This window comes from Leopardus geoffroyi, chromosome A1 (assembly GCF_018350155.1).
Source record: "Leopardus geoffroyi isolate Oge1 chromosome A1, O.geoffroyi_Oge1_pat1.0, whole genome shotgun sequence".
Taxonomy (NCBI): domain Eukaryota; kingdom Metazoa; phylum Chordata; class Mammalia; order Carnivora; family Felidae; genus Leopardus; species Leopardus geoffroyi.
The window spans coordinates 114,481,820-114,496,770 of record NC_059326.1 but is presented as its reverse complement, the minus strand read 5'-3'; the positions used below and the strand labels follow the sequence as shown (position 1 = coordinate 114,496,770).

Below are 14,951 nucleotides of genomic sequence, written 5' to 3'. Positions count from 1 at the left end.
CTCTCAAAAGTGTCCTAGTTTGTGCAATAGTTATTTGGTCACCCTACCCATAATCTCATCACTGGAGATAACCACTAGTAATATTTTCCTTATGGCCTTCCACATTTTATTCTGGAACATATTTGATAAAAATAGAATCATAATGAACATGTTAGCTTCTATACATGTTGAAGTTAGCTTAGCAAGACATTATAAATATGTTTCTACATCAATAAAAAAAATCTATATTATCCTTTCAATGACTATATAATATTCTATTATATTGGCATGTATAATTTAACCAAACCCCCATTATTGAATATTTAAGTTATTTGTAATATTTTGATAACCTAAAATAATGAATGCAGGGATGAATATTGTTGTCCCACATCTTTGCATACTTTTCTGTTCACTAAAGATGTTGGAATAGAAATTACTGAATCAAAGTGTAATTACACTTACATTTACAAAATTCACTCCAGAAAGGTTGAACCAACTTACACTGTTACAAGTAGCTTAAGGATGTCGACCTTTTCCTTCCTTATCCTTTCCTGAAAGATTTGCTTTCTTCCTTTATGATGGAGCATGGGGAACCATTTCCCATTTCTTCCTGCAAAGTCGGAATTGCTACCTGCTCCCTGTACCACTGCAGAAGTCCTTGGGTGTCTTCTGAGAGGCTCAATGCAGCCATGCCTGCCTCCAGATGAGTGGCTCGAATACGATTTTCTCTGGTGTCTTGACAATACTAGCTACTTCGGTGTTCCAAAAAGACCATTTCCTATTTTATCCTCTTGAATGGGGGGTAGGGATGCAACCATTGCTCCATTTCAAAATATAGGGGGCCTTTGGAGGACGGGCATACAGTAGAATCCTGGGTGACTAAAGGGAGTACAAATGACGAACTGTGTGAAGGGCTGTTCTCTCCCTTGGAGTGACTGGGAGCAGAGTGTTTAATCATTGTTTTTGTGCAGGTGGCTGCCTTACTGTCAGGGAAGTTCCAGAGTCTGATTGAGAAGTTTTATATCATCGATTGCCGCTATCCATATGAGTACCAGGGAGGACACATCCAGGTGAGGTTACATAGGGGAAATTAGTTGGGAGGGGCTGGAGGTAGCTCTTTATTGAGCAGAGTCTATGGATAAAAGCCCTATGAACTCCAGAACCAGGGCAGAGGTTATACATTTGGATAAGGCTGCAAGTCCTCATTCCTATTCTAATTCTGTGTATGTCGAGCAATTTACTTTCCCTTTTCCTCCTAGACCGATCTCCCCCTATTTTGTTGGAGCCAAGGGCTCCTACTTCAAATTAAAATATTAATGCAAGGATTGAGAAGCACTTTGCAGATACTCACAGACATTCCTCACAACGATTCCTACATGTTAGGGGTTGGAGGGTCAGTTCTACAAACATTTATTGAATACCTACTACATACCAAGCTCTATGCCAGACCTTGGGGATAGACCCAGAGATATAATTAGATCTATGCCCCAAAAGTGCTTATAGTCTAGACTTCTTTGCCCAGATATCCCAAGATGGTATCCCAGTTATTTCTAAGTGTTGTAACTGTCCAGAGGTGCTTAAGGAAATACAGTACTTACCAAAATTCTTCTACAGGGAGCCTTAAATTTGTACAGTCAGGAAGAACTATATGACTTCTTTCTGAAGAAGCCTGTCATGCCTCTGGACACCCAGAAAAGAATAATCATCGTGTTCCACTGTGAATTCTCCTCAGAAAGGGGTCCCCGAATGTGAGTGTCTACATGGGCAGATGTTGGAAATGGACCTTGAATTGGGACTTAAAACCAGGGAGCCTTCCCAGACCAGTTCAGACAGAGACTGGAATGAATGAATGAATGAATGAATGAAGAATGCATATTTTCCATTGCAGCTTAAAGGTTAGAGAAGTGGAAGGAAAGGTTTCTACAATTTAAAAGTTTGGAGCAGAGGGGTGCCTGGGTGGCTCAGTCACTTATGCATCTGACTCTTGATTTTGTCTCACGTCATGATCTCACGGTTTGTGGGTTGGAGCCCTGCATCAGGCTCCCCACTGACAGCGTGGGACCTGCTTGGGATTCTCTCGCCCTCTCTCTCTGTCTCTCCCCAACCATCAAAATAAATAAACTTAAAAAAAAACATTTTTTTTTTAAAGTTTGGAGTAGTGAAGGAAAAAGAAGGATTGAGAATGAGATACCAACAAAGGAAAGGAGAAAGAGTGACTACTTGAACCTTGTTTTGCAAAAACAGTGAGATCTGGAAGTCCTTTGGGGTTACCCATAGTCTATTCTTTGTTCCCCTCCCCAGCAAATGGTCCACAGAATCCTGACCTTGCTTCTTTTCACCCCACCCACCTCTGGGTTTTCTCTAAAGGTGCCGCTCTCTCAGAGAAGAGGACAGGGCTCTGAACCAGTATCCTGCATTGTACTACCCAGAGCTATATATCCTTAAAGGGGGCTACAGAGACTTCTTTCCAGAATATACGGTAAAGAATGGGGCACGTGGGCAACAGGAGAGCTCAGACTTGGGGGAGCCAACTTTAGCATTAAACTTCCAGGGCCTGCAAAGCCCTCCGAGAAGAAACTGCTGCTCTTCTTAGCTACTACTATCAGCATCTCCATTATAGTTAGTAGGCAGAGTTCTGGAAACTGGAGTATCCCTTACTTTGTCCCCTACCTTTCAGGAACTGTGTGAACCACAGAGCTACTGCCCTATGCATCACCAAGACCACAAGGCTGAGCTGCTGAGGTGTCGAAGCCAGAGCAAAGCATGGGAAGGGGAGCGGCAGCTGCAGGAGCAGATTGCCTTACTGGTGAAGGATGTGAGCCCATGACAATGGATCAGTGGTTTGCTGCTTACAAGTCACCCAAAGACACTGTAGAAACCCTGAACAGAAAGAGCCATGTTGAATGTGGCAAAACCCAACATTGTTAAAAGATGGCTGCAAACCAACAGGCTGCCAAGATAATGAAATTCTAGGCCTGGAGGTTGGTTTTAGCAAAACTGCTGGCTGTTGACTAAGTCCCGGAGCTGGCTTTAGAAGGCTGTAGCTTTGGGTTGGATGGAGATTTGTGTTGCTTCAGGAAGTGGTTACATTCTCTTCCCAATTAAGTGTCTTCTTACAAGCCAGCCAGCTCTTTCTCTCCCTGGGTCTGTGCAAGGGAGTTGGGCATCTTCTTTCTCTGTACTTTCCTTCTTTGTTTCCCTCTCTCTCTTTTTCTTAAATGGGAAAATAAACACTACAAAATTAGAGATTTGATTGTGAGCTCAGTCTACTCCTAGAAGGTCTTTATAAGGAAGAGATCACCAAATTAGACTCCTTTAAACAAAGGTGTAACCATCTTGATTTATAGCTGAGGGCAAGGTGCTTTTCTCTAGACCAGTGGTTCTCAAAGTTTGGGCCCTGAACTGTAAGCATCATCTGAACTTCTTTGAAATGTAAATTTTCAAGCATCACACAGTTAACTAAAACAAAACTTCTGAGTTAGGGCTCAGAATTTTGGGTTTTGAAATTTCCCTTTCAGGTGATTCTGATGCATGCCAAGCCTTGAGAACCTCTGCTCTGGAATTAAGGAAAACCTTTTAACATGCATTCTCCCGCAATATCTTGGCTATCCTTTCCTAGACCATTCCAAGGTATGAGTTACCTAAAAGTGTGCCCCATACTCAGCATGCTGTGATAACTAGGCTCAGAGAACCAAGATGATTGGCATGTCTAAGGCAGGTTATAGTTCTGAGTTGGGCTCAAAAAGATTCCTTGTCTACAGTGGAATTTTGACTTTTCTCATTTCCCACAGTCTTTTCTCCACTTCATTTCACATCTCACAGAGATAAGTTTAGGACTTGGGAGAGTTGAAAATAGATATCTGTGCTATCTGAAGATAGGAATAAAAGGATACAAAAGTAGTAAGCAGGAGCAGTTAGACTTAAGGAAGACCTTTTAAACTATTTTCCAGCACTATCCCAGGCTTTCTGTTCTTAGAGTTCTTTAATGTAACCAGGCTTTCGTCTTCATAGTGAGATACAGCACTATGGCCTGGGGTGGTGGTAGAATTGCCACTGATCATTGTCATTCTGCATTAACCTGGTAGGAGTGCTAGCCCAGGACTGGAAAAGGACAAAGGGCTCTGAAGCCTGGCTGAGATAGAATAGAGACAAAAGTGACATCTTCCCAGGTTCTGGGGCCAAGAGACTTTTTTTAAGTAAGTGGGAGGGAAGAAGGGCAGTAGCTAGATTGATGTTTGCAAGGTTCGCTAGTGTGCTTCTCTTGGAGTGCGGCGGTTGTGCTTCCCAACAGAGGGCGCTGCTGTATTCTTTAAGGCAGTTTCTGGAGTCTGCAGCCTCCGCTGCTTGCACTTGCCTCTCTGCGCAGAAGGAAGCTACCTCTCTGGCCTTCTCCCTGAGCCCTTGAGCTCAGAGCTCAGAGGGCTGAGGGGAAAGGAGAGAAAAGCTGTTGCTGTATTAGGTGCAGAAGGCTGAGGGGAAGATGCTGTTTCTCTGTCCCACTCCCACATCCTTACTCCTGCCAAACAGGTACTCCTAGTAGCCGGAGGAGGAAAATGTTTGAAGTACCTCCACTTCCAAGTATGAGGAGGGAGTCCCCTGACTTTTTGCCTAACCTAGTGGGTCATTTCCTGATCATTTTCCCCAGAAAAGTAGAACCAAGCCCCCACCTGGGAAGAGACTGGTGCTCATGTTCATATTTCAGTAACTTTTTTTTCCAGTCCCATTTTATTTTATTAGTATTATTTTTTAACATAATTTATTGTCAAATTGGGTAACATATAGTGTATGTACAGTGTGCTATTGGTTTTGGGGGTAGATTCCCATGATTCATCGCTTACATACAACACCCAGTGCTCATCCCAAGAAGTGCCCATCACCCATTTTCCCCTCTCCCCCACGCCACCACCTCCATCCACCCTCTGTTTGCTCTCTGTATTTGAGTCTTTTATGGTTTGCCTCCCTCTCCCTCTGTAACTATTTTTCCCCTTCCCTCCCCCATGGTCTTCTGTTAAGTTTCTCAGGATCCACATATGAGTGAAAACATGGTATCTGTCTTTCTGTGACTGACTTATTTCACTCAGCATAATATCCTCCAGTTCCATCCACGTTGTTGCAAATGGCAGGATTTCATTCTTTCTCATTGTCAAATAGTATTCCATTGTATATATAAACCACATCTTCTTTATCCATTAGTGATGGACATTTAGGCTCTTTCCATAATTTGGCTATTACTGAAAGCGCTGCTATAAATGTTTATAGCAGCGCTTTCAGTAATCTTAATTAAGTGGAAATTCTGAGTTTCAAAACAAAAACTAGGGCTTAATTAGTTACCTACTTTATGAAAAATTGTATTTGCCTAAAAGGCACCATTTTCCTGTATAATTTCTTGTAATATCCTCCCACCTCATAGGTACCATGTGATTTGATTTATGTTATTTTCAGGAATAATAACAGTAGTTAACATTTTTCGGGTGCTTATTATATGCAAGACTTTTTATGAACTTATATGTATCAACTAGTTTAATTTTCACAACACTCCTATGAGGCAGGTACTTATTATTAGGCACATTTTACAGATAAAGAAAGTAAGAAACAGAGGGATTCAGTAACTTTTAAAAAATTACACAGCTAATGGGCAACCTGGGTGGTTCAGTTGGTTAAGCAAATGACTCTTGATTTGGCTCAGGTCATGATCCCAGTTAGCCTCTGCTGAGCATGGAGCCTACTTAAGATTCTCTCTCTCTCTGCCTGCCCCTCTCCCCCACTTGTGCTTTCTCTCTCTCTAAAGTTAAAAAAAAAAAATTAATTAAAAAAAAAAGTTCACATAGGCAATGAATGAATGGTGGAATCTGGATTTGAACCCAGGCAGTATGGCTCCAGTGTCCATACTCTGAATGGGTTTGCCGTTACCACATCCTCAACAAAGAACAATATGACTCTCTAGAGTTGACAGTGTATTACATGTTAAATATGTAAGTGAGTGCCTCAATTATAGTTTCTTAAGAAGTCAAGGCCATAAGGGTTGCTTGGGCTTGGGAGATGAGGTTAAGGGCTAAGACCCTAGCCCAGAGACCTTGGAATGAGGTATATAGTCGGTTACCTCTACACTAACACTGACTGGTTGGTATCTGTTCATTATAAAGTCAAGAAATGAGGACTGGAAATCTTTCAGTCTGAAAACATGGTTTTCACTCTCAGCCCAGGATCTGGCTGACCTCTGCCACAGAGAGGGCAGGAGCATTTCCTTTCCTTTCCTTTCCTTCCCTTCCCTTCCCTTCCCTTCCCTTCCCTTCCCTTCCCTTCCCTTCCCTTCCCTTCCCTTCCCTTCCCTTCCCTTCCCTAATATAAAGTGGGAGGAGGTATGGAAGATTCTCTTTCCCCATTCAATTCATGCAAATGTTAAGGAAACACCAATTCCTTTTGTTTTTATTATTTATTTTTCAAATGTTTATTTATTTTAAAGAGAGAGCAGTGAAAGGACAGAGGGAGAGGGAGACAGAGGATCTGAAGCGGGTTCCATGCTTACAGCAGAGAGCCCAATGCGGGGCTCAAACTCAGAAACCTCGAGATCATCACCTGAGCTGAAATCTAACACTTAGCCGACTGAACCACCCAGGCATCCCTATTTGATTTTATTTTTTAAACCTTTTCTTTTGAAGTTTATTTATTTATCTTGAGAGAGAGTGCATGTGTGTGCATGCCCCAGGTAGGGGCAAAGAGAGAGAATCCCAAGCAGGCTCTGTGCTGTCAGTACAGAATCCAACCGCAGGGCCTGATCTCACAAACTGCCCTTGTCCTCAAGAGACTGACAGGGTAGGGGCGGGCGCCTGGGTGGCTTAGTCATTTAAGCATCTGACTCTCGATTTCAGCTCAGGTCATGATATTGAGGTTCATGGGTTTGAACCCCATGTTGGGTTCTGCACTGAGCATGGAGTCTGCTTGGGATTCTCTTTTTCTTTCCTTCCCCTGCTCGTGGGTGTGTGCTCTGTAAATAAATAAATAAACTTTAGAAAAAGAGAGACTGACAATGTAGAAAATGATTTCCTTTTTTCCCATCCCTATAAGCACTCTGGCAAAGAGAAGAAGTACTGTAGCCTTCAGCTCCAAAGCAACAAATCTGCTGGTGGGGGCTGGCTAAGGTCACAGAAAAATTAACTTCTGCATGCCACCTGGAATGATACCATTTATTCAGTGCTTGCTCTGGATAGGCACTATGCTAAAGTCTTTACTCAATATATAGTTGTATAATCCTCACAACTGTTGTATGAAATAGGTATTGTTATTAATTTTACAGATGAAGAAACTGAAGCCCGGAAAAATTAAGTGCTGTGCCCAAGGTCATCCAGCATGTGTTGAACCCAGAAGGTCTATAAAGCTTGTATTCTTAACTATTCACCACACTGTTAATATCCCAGGTGAGGGTAGTAGCAGGAATTAAAGCTTACCAGTGAGAGAGGGCCTGATAGAAGGCAGAAACCAAGATTACAAATGAAGTGGAGTAAGATGCAAGGTTTTCAGACTGTTGAGCCCAATCAGTGGATTGCAAAGCCTTGTAGGGCAAGTTTTGTCTCTTAATCATTTTTGCACCCAGTACAAATTTGAACCCATAATCAGTCTCAAAAGACATTATTGAATTGAATGACAGTTGAATAACATCATCTTTATAGAAAGGACTGGCTCATTTGTCATTATCTACAAGGTTCCCAAAGGCAATGCTGCTTATCTAGCAGGTGTTGGCAGTCACAGGGGACATGGTTGGTGGGCAGAGGGTGTGCTGGAAGAGCTGTCAATATAAGTGTTGGAGTCAAATTTATTTGCAGAGGCTTCCTCATCTCTCCCCTAGCTTTGGTTACCAATCGACATTAAAGGTCCAGTGATGTCAGACTCTCCACTCCAGTGCCCAGGCAGAAGGATGCTCCAGGCATCTCATTATTCTCACAAAAAGGCCAGCCTATTACATATGGAATTAGGATTGCTCTCAGCCTAGCAGTTTGACCCTGTTCCTGCCTTCCTGGTCCATTCCATGGGGATGGCACTGAGTAGACACTTAGAGTGGGCCTCCTGAGGAAATGCCTTTTCCCAGCCTGTCTTCCTACCCAAACTTGATTGGGCTTGGTTGCTGAAGGAGGGGGAGAGCAGAGGTGACACCCCTTGGCACCCCCCACCCCCGACAACTCTGTTATTTCATCAGTCTCAGCCCTTTTCTAGCATTCCAACCATCTGAAATTGTTACTCTTTGTAGATCCCATTTTGAAATTATTGCCAGAGTGGAGTGGAAAGGGGATATCGGTCCCCAGTACAGCTTTCTAACCTCACTGGAGGAGAAGGTACATGGAGGTAGTGTGGCTTTGGGGGAAAACAGGCCCTGTAGAAAAGCTGAGTAGCCAGATGTTCACTTTCACAGCTCTCCTGGAAGACTGGCAGGGCAGATAAGAGATTAAAATGAAGCACAAACTCCATTTAAAGTGCATTACAGATCAGGAACCAGCTCCCCTTGGGCAGGGGAAGGGAGGAAAGGGCACAAGAGGCCACATCTCTTCTTCCTTATCTAGGGCCACATGTCTCTCTCCTAGCTTTGTGAAGGGTGATTTACACCCCTGGCTGGGATGACTCTCTTTCTGGGCTGATTACATCGGCAAATGCCCCCCAGAGGCCACAGCAGGATGGCCATATTGAGAAGCAGCAGCCAATAAATCTCAGAGGTTTATACTGCATTTCTTGATACCCTCCTCCTGGCCCTCTGCCAGGCCTCTGTAGAAGTGAGGAGAGGGCTTGGGCTGCAGGGTTAGGAGACAAAACCCTCCACTTCCTTTCATTATCTTCTTTCTCTTTCTAAGCACTGCTTAGTTATTCTTCCAAGTCATTGTGCCCCTGTTTATCCTGGGAGCAGGTGGGAATCAACCCTAGGCTCGACAAATACCCTTACCCTTGTGGGTAGAAATCCTGGGCTCTTGGCACAGCTGTGTTTCTACCTCACTGTTTACTCTTGATAGAGTAGGTTGCTTTCAGAAACATCGACCTGAAAATGAGGAGGCTGCTAAATGGTCTCTCTAGCACCTTCTTCAGGGATCTTGTCTTATCTATCTCCAGGGAAAGCTCTAATCTGAGGAGGGTTTAATCCTTCCACCCTCCCTAATGACACTGAAGGGGTTGGATTTTGGAGGAGGCTAGTCTGGCAAAAGTCCTGGAATCTGGCCGCAGGACTGTCCTCAGCACAGCCATTTCACCTGTCTGGGACCCATCTTTGCAGAATCATGGGGTTAATGATAACAGCCCGACCTTACCCTTGAAGATACTTACAAGGGGGAAATGGAGGCAAAGATGTGCAAATTATAAGCCGGGGGAGGCGGGGGGAACCTAGAAGTGCCCTGGTGCTGTTTGTTCAAGTCTTCTTGGAAGGGGTGGGGTTGCGGGGTCCAGAAAGTGAGAAATGGTGCTTTTTTTTTTTTTTTTTTTTTTTTTTGATAAATTCTTGATCTGATATGGAGAGTCTCCAGCTACAGCTGCCACAATTGTTTTGGGCATAATTCCTCCTCTAAGCGAAGTGGGCAACGGACGGCAGGTGGGCCGGCTCGGGTAGAGAACCCTCTCTCTGGCACGCACAAGCCGGGCGCATGCCCTTTTCGCCCCCACTCCCGCCGTCTTCCCGATAGAGTAGAAGCGACGCGGTTCGTCCGCGCGCTTCGGAGTTGGAGGGCGGCGCCCAGGACTCTGGTGGGAGAGTGTCGGCACCGCGCGCGAGGAAGGGCGGGAGGCGGCAGTGGCTGGCGGTCGAGGAGCCCGGCTCGCAAAACCTCAGCTCGAGGAGCTAGGGGAGCACGGCGCTGGGTGCAGGCATAGCGTCTCCGGAGCCGACGGCCGGCGTGCGGACAGAGCCATGGTTCGTCCTCCTAACCCGCGACCACTGGTGCCCTTATTCCTCCTGCTGCTGCTACCGCTGCCGCTTGGAGCCGGTGAGTGTCGTCTGTGCGTACGCGGGGCCAATATGGCCAGGGCATTAAGGGGAGAGGAGAGGAACCTACCGGGTCGGGGGGGGGGGGGGGGGGCATTGGTCACGGTTGTCCAGAGGGGGCTCAGACACCGCACTACCGCCGTCCCAGGTGGCCCCGTGTACGTGGAAGGAAGCCCTGGGTGCCGGGAAGGGGCTACCTTCCATGCCTAGTACAGTTTTTGAACTGTTGTAGATTGAATTCCAGTAATGGCCAGGACACCCAAGCATATCCTCGTTCCCCTACTCCCCATTCCCCCACTTTCCTCTTTTGAGGTGCGTCTACACAGACACAGAACAGTAGCAGCCAGGCCACTTCCACGACAGCATCTCTAGGAGGTGAGGAGAATCAGGCTGGAGTGCCATTTGCTGCACATGGGCTTCAACCCTTCCACTCTCTGTAAGGACTGGGGAAGTGGACAGTAGGTACGCGTGAAGAAAGAAGTTTTTTGTTAAAACTGACTTGTTAAAATTAGGGTTATAAACTGCTGCCAGAACTTCTAACATCATTATTTGAGAATATTTCTCACTGCCAGCCCCTCCATCCTTTTAGAACATACTTTCATTATTTTAATTATAGCAGAAAACTCACTGTTGGGGAAGATGGCTCAGCACAGTACGTTGCTCTATTATAAATACACAATACGTATCTTGTGGAATATATAGTTCAGGGCCTGGTTTTAGAACTATGCCATTCCCCCAGAAAAGGGTAGCCTTGGATCCAAGATCCCAGGGAACATGCCTGTGACCTTTGGGAGTGGGACGGGTACATGGAAATCTCATTGTGGGGCTCCTGCCCTGAGCCTCAGTGGAGGCAGAGACCATACATGGATCCGTCACCTCGGCTCACAAAGTAGTCACTGCAGAAATGAAATACTATATATGTGGAGCCTTGGCTGCAAGACAGATATGGAAGGAAGGAGGGAAAGGACTGGTCTATCCAGATTCACTCCATCAGTAAATCAGGGCAGCAAGTTATTACCAATCTGATTTTACTGCCCAGAAAATTTCAGTAACCCTAACAGTATGGCTGAAACCTTACGGTATGCCTAACATCAGGCGGAAACCTTAAACACCTTCCCCATCAACCAATTAAGTATAACAAGTTCTACCCTGTTATGATGAACTTCAACATTGTCCCTACCTTCTTTTGTTAGAAGAAGGGTGGCCCTACCTTCTTTTGTTGAGGTGCAATTGCCCCTAAATCCACCATTGTTCAGACTCTGAACTGTCAGCTCTGAACTTGGAGGTTTACTTTTGAAAATTGTTCTGACTCAATATTTAGTCCAGTTTAAGCAGTGAGACGTGGACTTGCTACATTTCTTTCAGCAAGCACTTATTGGGTACGTACCAGCAGTAACATCTTAAATATATAATATTTCTCAAACTGTTTATTTTGTTTTATTTAAAATTGGTGAGTATTTTTCATTTGTTGTTTTAGTTTTATTTAAAGCCAAATTAGTTAATATATAGTGTAATAATGGTTTCAGGAGTAGAGTTTACTGATTCATCACTAACATGTAACACCCAGTGCTCATCCCAGCAAGTGCTCTCCTCAATGTCCATCACCCATTTAGCCCATCCCCACCCTCCCACACCCCTCCAGCAACCCTTAGTTTGTTCTCTGTCTTTAAGAATCTCTTATGGTTTGCCTCTCTCTCTGTTGTCTTATTTTTCCTTCCCTTCCCCTTCTTAAACCATCCAAATCCATGTTTCTCTTTTGGTAAAGATAAATCTCTCATGCCTTCTCTAAATATGTTTTTGAAATTTCAAAAGTATTTTTCATCTTCCACATATATAACGATCAAATATACTTTTTTGAGCCACCCATTACCTTTGGAAATTCTGATATACTCCTGTAAGGGGCCTAACCTATATCTTCCCTAGCCCTCCATTGAGAAACACTGGTTTAATCCAAATTCCTCACCTTACATTTGGGAAACTAAGGTCCAGAAAGTGAAGCAAATTGTGCTAGGCAGAACTGGGACTAAGGTGAGTGAGTGAAGGGGGTGCCATTGAAAAAGTAGTCAAGATAAAGAATATTTTAATGCAATATATATTTTTTTAAGATTTAAAAAATTCTTTTAAGTAATTTCTACAGTGAATGTGGGGCTTAAACTCACAACTCTGAGATCAGAAGAGTCTCATACTCCACCAACTGACTTGGCCAGGTGCTTCTTAATGCAGTATTTTTTTTTAATGCAAAATCAGGGGCACCTGGGTGGCCCAGTCAATTAAGGATCTGATTTTGGCTCAGGTCATGATATCATGGTTCATGAGTTCAAAGTTCAAGCCCTGCTTCAGGCTCTTTGCTATGAGCACAGAACCTGCTTCAGATCCTCTGTCCCTCTCTGTGCCTCCCCTGCTCATTCTCTATCTTTCTCGCTTTTTTAATTTATTTATCAAAAAACAAATAAATGTTAAAAAAAATTTTTTTTAATGAAAATCAGAGGCGTTGCTGCTGCAGCCACCATCACATCCACAGTCATGCCGACGCACGAGTTCTCCGTGGACATGACCTGTGAAGGCTGCTCTAATGAGGTCAGTCAGGTGCTTAACAAGGTGGGAGAAGTTGAGTTTGACATTGACCTGTTCAACAAGAAGGTTTGCATCAACTCTGAGCACAGCATGGACCTTCCGCTGGAGACTGTGGGAAAAACAGGAAAAGCTGTTCCCTTCTTTGATCCCAAGTAGTGAGGGCCTGAACCCCTGGGCCCAAGATGGACCAAAAGGGACAGGCCTCTGATCCTCTCCTGACTTCCAGACAGACCTGGGGCCTGGCAGTCCTACTCAGCAATGGGGGTTCCTACAGAGACCCTCACTTGCCCAGCCTCTCCCTCGCTTCCCTGCAATAAAATCAAGCCACCTGGTTGGAAAAAAAGAAAAAAATAAAAATCAGTGCTGACTTGGGCACCTGCGTGGCTCATTCAGTTAAACATCTGACTTTGGCTCAGGTCATGATCTCATGGTTTGTGAGTTCAAGTCCCACATAGGGTGAACACGAGCCCCATTCAGGTGAGCCCCACTCTCTCTCCCTCTCTCTCTCTCTCTCTGCCCCTTGTGGGATTCTTTCTCTCCCCCATCTCCCTCTGCCCCTCGCTTACTTGTGTCATCTCTCTCTCAAAAAAAATCAAAATCAATGCTTGCTTCAGCTGCACATATACTAAAAATCAAAATCAATGCTCCCCGCCCCCCCCAAAATCCATGAGGAGCAAAATATCAAAAATGTAAATAAAAAGAGTAACAATGTCATGCTGAAGCATATTGGAGCCTGAAGCAAAAGGTGAAATCGATACTACTGATCCTGCCTTTGTGCATTGGATATGACCAATTCTCAAACTTTGGGATGCATCATATTTTCCAGTGAACTTGCTAAAACTCAGATTCCCAGGCATTATCACCACAGCTTCTGATTCAGTAGTTCTGGGATGGTGTCAGAAATCTGCATTTTAATAAGTAATTGAGTTAATTATTGTTTGATTGAAAGAAAAGGTTGGACTAACTAAACTCATGCCCCTCCTCATTCTGGCACTCTTTGATTTTATTTTTTAATTTTTTTTTTTCGACGTTTATTTATTTTTTTTGGGACAGAGAGAGACAGAGCATGAACGGGGGAGGGGCAGAGAGAGAGGGAGACACAGAATCGGAAACAGGCTCCAGGCTCTGAGCCATCAGCCCAGAGCCCGACGCGGGGCTCGAACTCACGGACCGCGAGATCGTGACCTGGCTGAAGTCGGACGCTTAACTGACTGCGCCACCCAGGCGCCCCTCTTTGATTTTAAATAGAGGGAAGGAGCTCAGAGAAGTTACAGAGGTGACTCACAAAATTCCTCTGTTATTTGTTTATTTCTTTTTTAAGTTTATTCATTATTTATTTTAAAAGAAACAGAGACAGCACTAGTGGGGGAGGGGCAGAGAACGAGGGAGAGAGAGAATCCCAAGCAGGCTCTGTGCTACCAGTGCAGAGCCTGATATAGGTCTGGAACTCACGAAACTGTGACATCATGACCTGAGCCAAAACCAAGAGTCAGACACTTAACTGACTGAACCACCCAGGCGACTCTGGTTATTATTTAAAAAAAAATTTTTTTGGGGGGCGCCTGGGTGGCGCAGTCGGCTAAGCGTCCGACTTCAGCCAGGTCACGATCTCGCGGTCCGTGAGTTCGAGCCCCGCATCGGGCTCTGGGCTGATGGCTCAGAGCCTGGAGCCTGTTTCCGGTTCTGTGTCTCCTTCTCTCTCTGCCCCTCCCCCGTTCATGCTCTGTCTCTCTCTGTCCCAAAAATAAATAAACGTTGAAAAAAAAAAAAATATATGTTAGGGGTACCTGGGTGACTCAGTTGGTTAAGCATCCAACTCTCGATTTTGGCTCAGCTCATGATTTCGCAGTTTATGGGTTCGAGCACTACATCAGGGTCCTCACTGTGGTTGAACCTGCTTGAGATTCTCTCTCTTCCCATCTGTCTGCCCCTTCCCTGTTTATGCATGCATGTGCTCTCTCTCAAAATAAATAAACTTAAAAAAAAAGCAATATGTTAGGTGAAAGAAGCCAGATACAAAATATTACATATTTTATGATTCTATTTACATAAAATATCTAGAATAGGTATCTGTAGAGACAAAGCAGATTAGTGGTTGCCAGGGACTAGAGATATTGGAAAAGAGAGAGTGACTATTTAATGGGTATGGGTTTCCTTTTGGGGTCATGAAAATATATTGGAATTAGATAGAAGTGATTGTTGTACAACTTATGAATGTACCGAATGCCACTTAATTATGCCCTTTAAGATGGTTAATTTTATGTTGTATGAATTTTATCTCAATGGGAATGGTTTCCAACGTGTAAAAAAAAAAAAAAAAAAAAAGGTCATTAAAAAAGATGGCTGCGGGTGCGTAGGTGGCTCAGTCAGTTAAGCTCTGACTTGGGCTCAGGTCATGATCTCATGGTTCATGAGTTCAAGTCCCAAGTCAGGCTCTGTGCTGACA

General features: G+C 44.3%; 2 protein-coding genes across 14 annotated transcripts in view; both read left to right on the top strand.

Moving 5' to 3' along the window:
- Window positions 1–3,225, top strand: part of CDC25C (cell division cycle 25C) — a 29,950-nt gene extending 26,725 nt beyond the window's left edge. For all 9 annotated transcript variants that reach the window (XM_045490432.1, XM_045490400.1, XM_045490408.1 and 6 more), the window contains 4 exons: window positions 951–1,049; window positions 1,594–1,727; window positions 2,347–2,458; window positions 2,657–3,225. In XM_045490432.1, coding sequence (XP_045346388.1) covers window positions 951–1,049; window positions 1,594–1,727; window positions 2,347–2,458; window positions 2,657–2,806 — 495 coding nt within the window. In that variant the 3' untranslated portion in view covers window positions 2,807–3,225. The remainder of the gene's footprint in view (window positions 1–950; window positions 1,050–1,593; window positions 1,728–2,346; window positions 2,459–2,656) is intronic.
- Window positions 3,226–9,427: 6,202 nt separating this feature from the next.
- Window positions 9,428–14,951, top strand: part of GFRA3 (GDNF family receptor alpha 3) — a 39,789-nt gene continuing 34,265 nt past the window's right edge. For 2 of the 5 annotated variants that reach the window (XM_045490335.1, XM_045490342.1), the window contains exon 1: window positions 9,428–9,932. In XM_045490335.1, the coding sequence (XP_045346291.1) occupies window positions 9,857–9,932 (76 nt within the window). In that variant the 5' untranslated portion in view covers window positions 9,428–9,856. The remainder of the gene's footprint in view (window positions 9,933–14,951) is intronic. The other 3 variants (XM_045490310.1, XM_045490315.1, XM_045490324.1) reach the window with 3 other exon arrangements.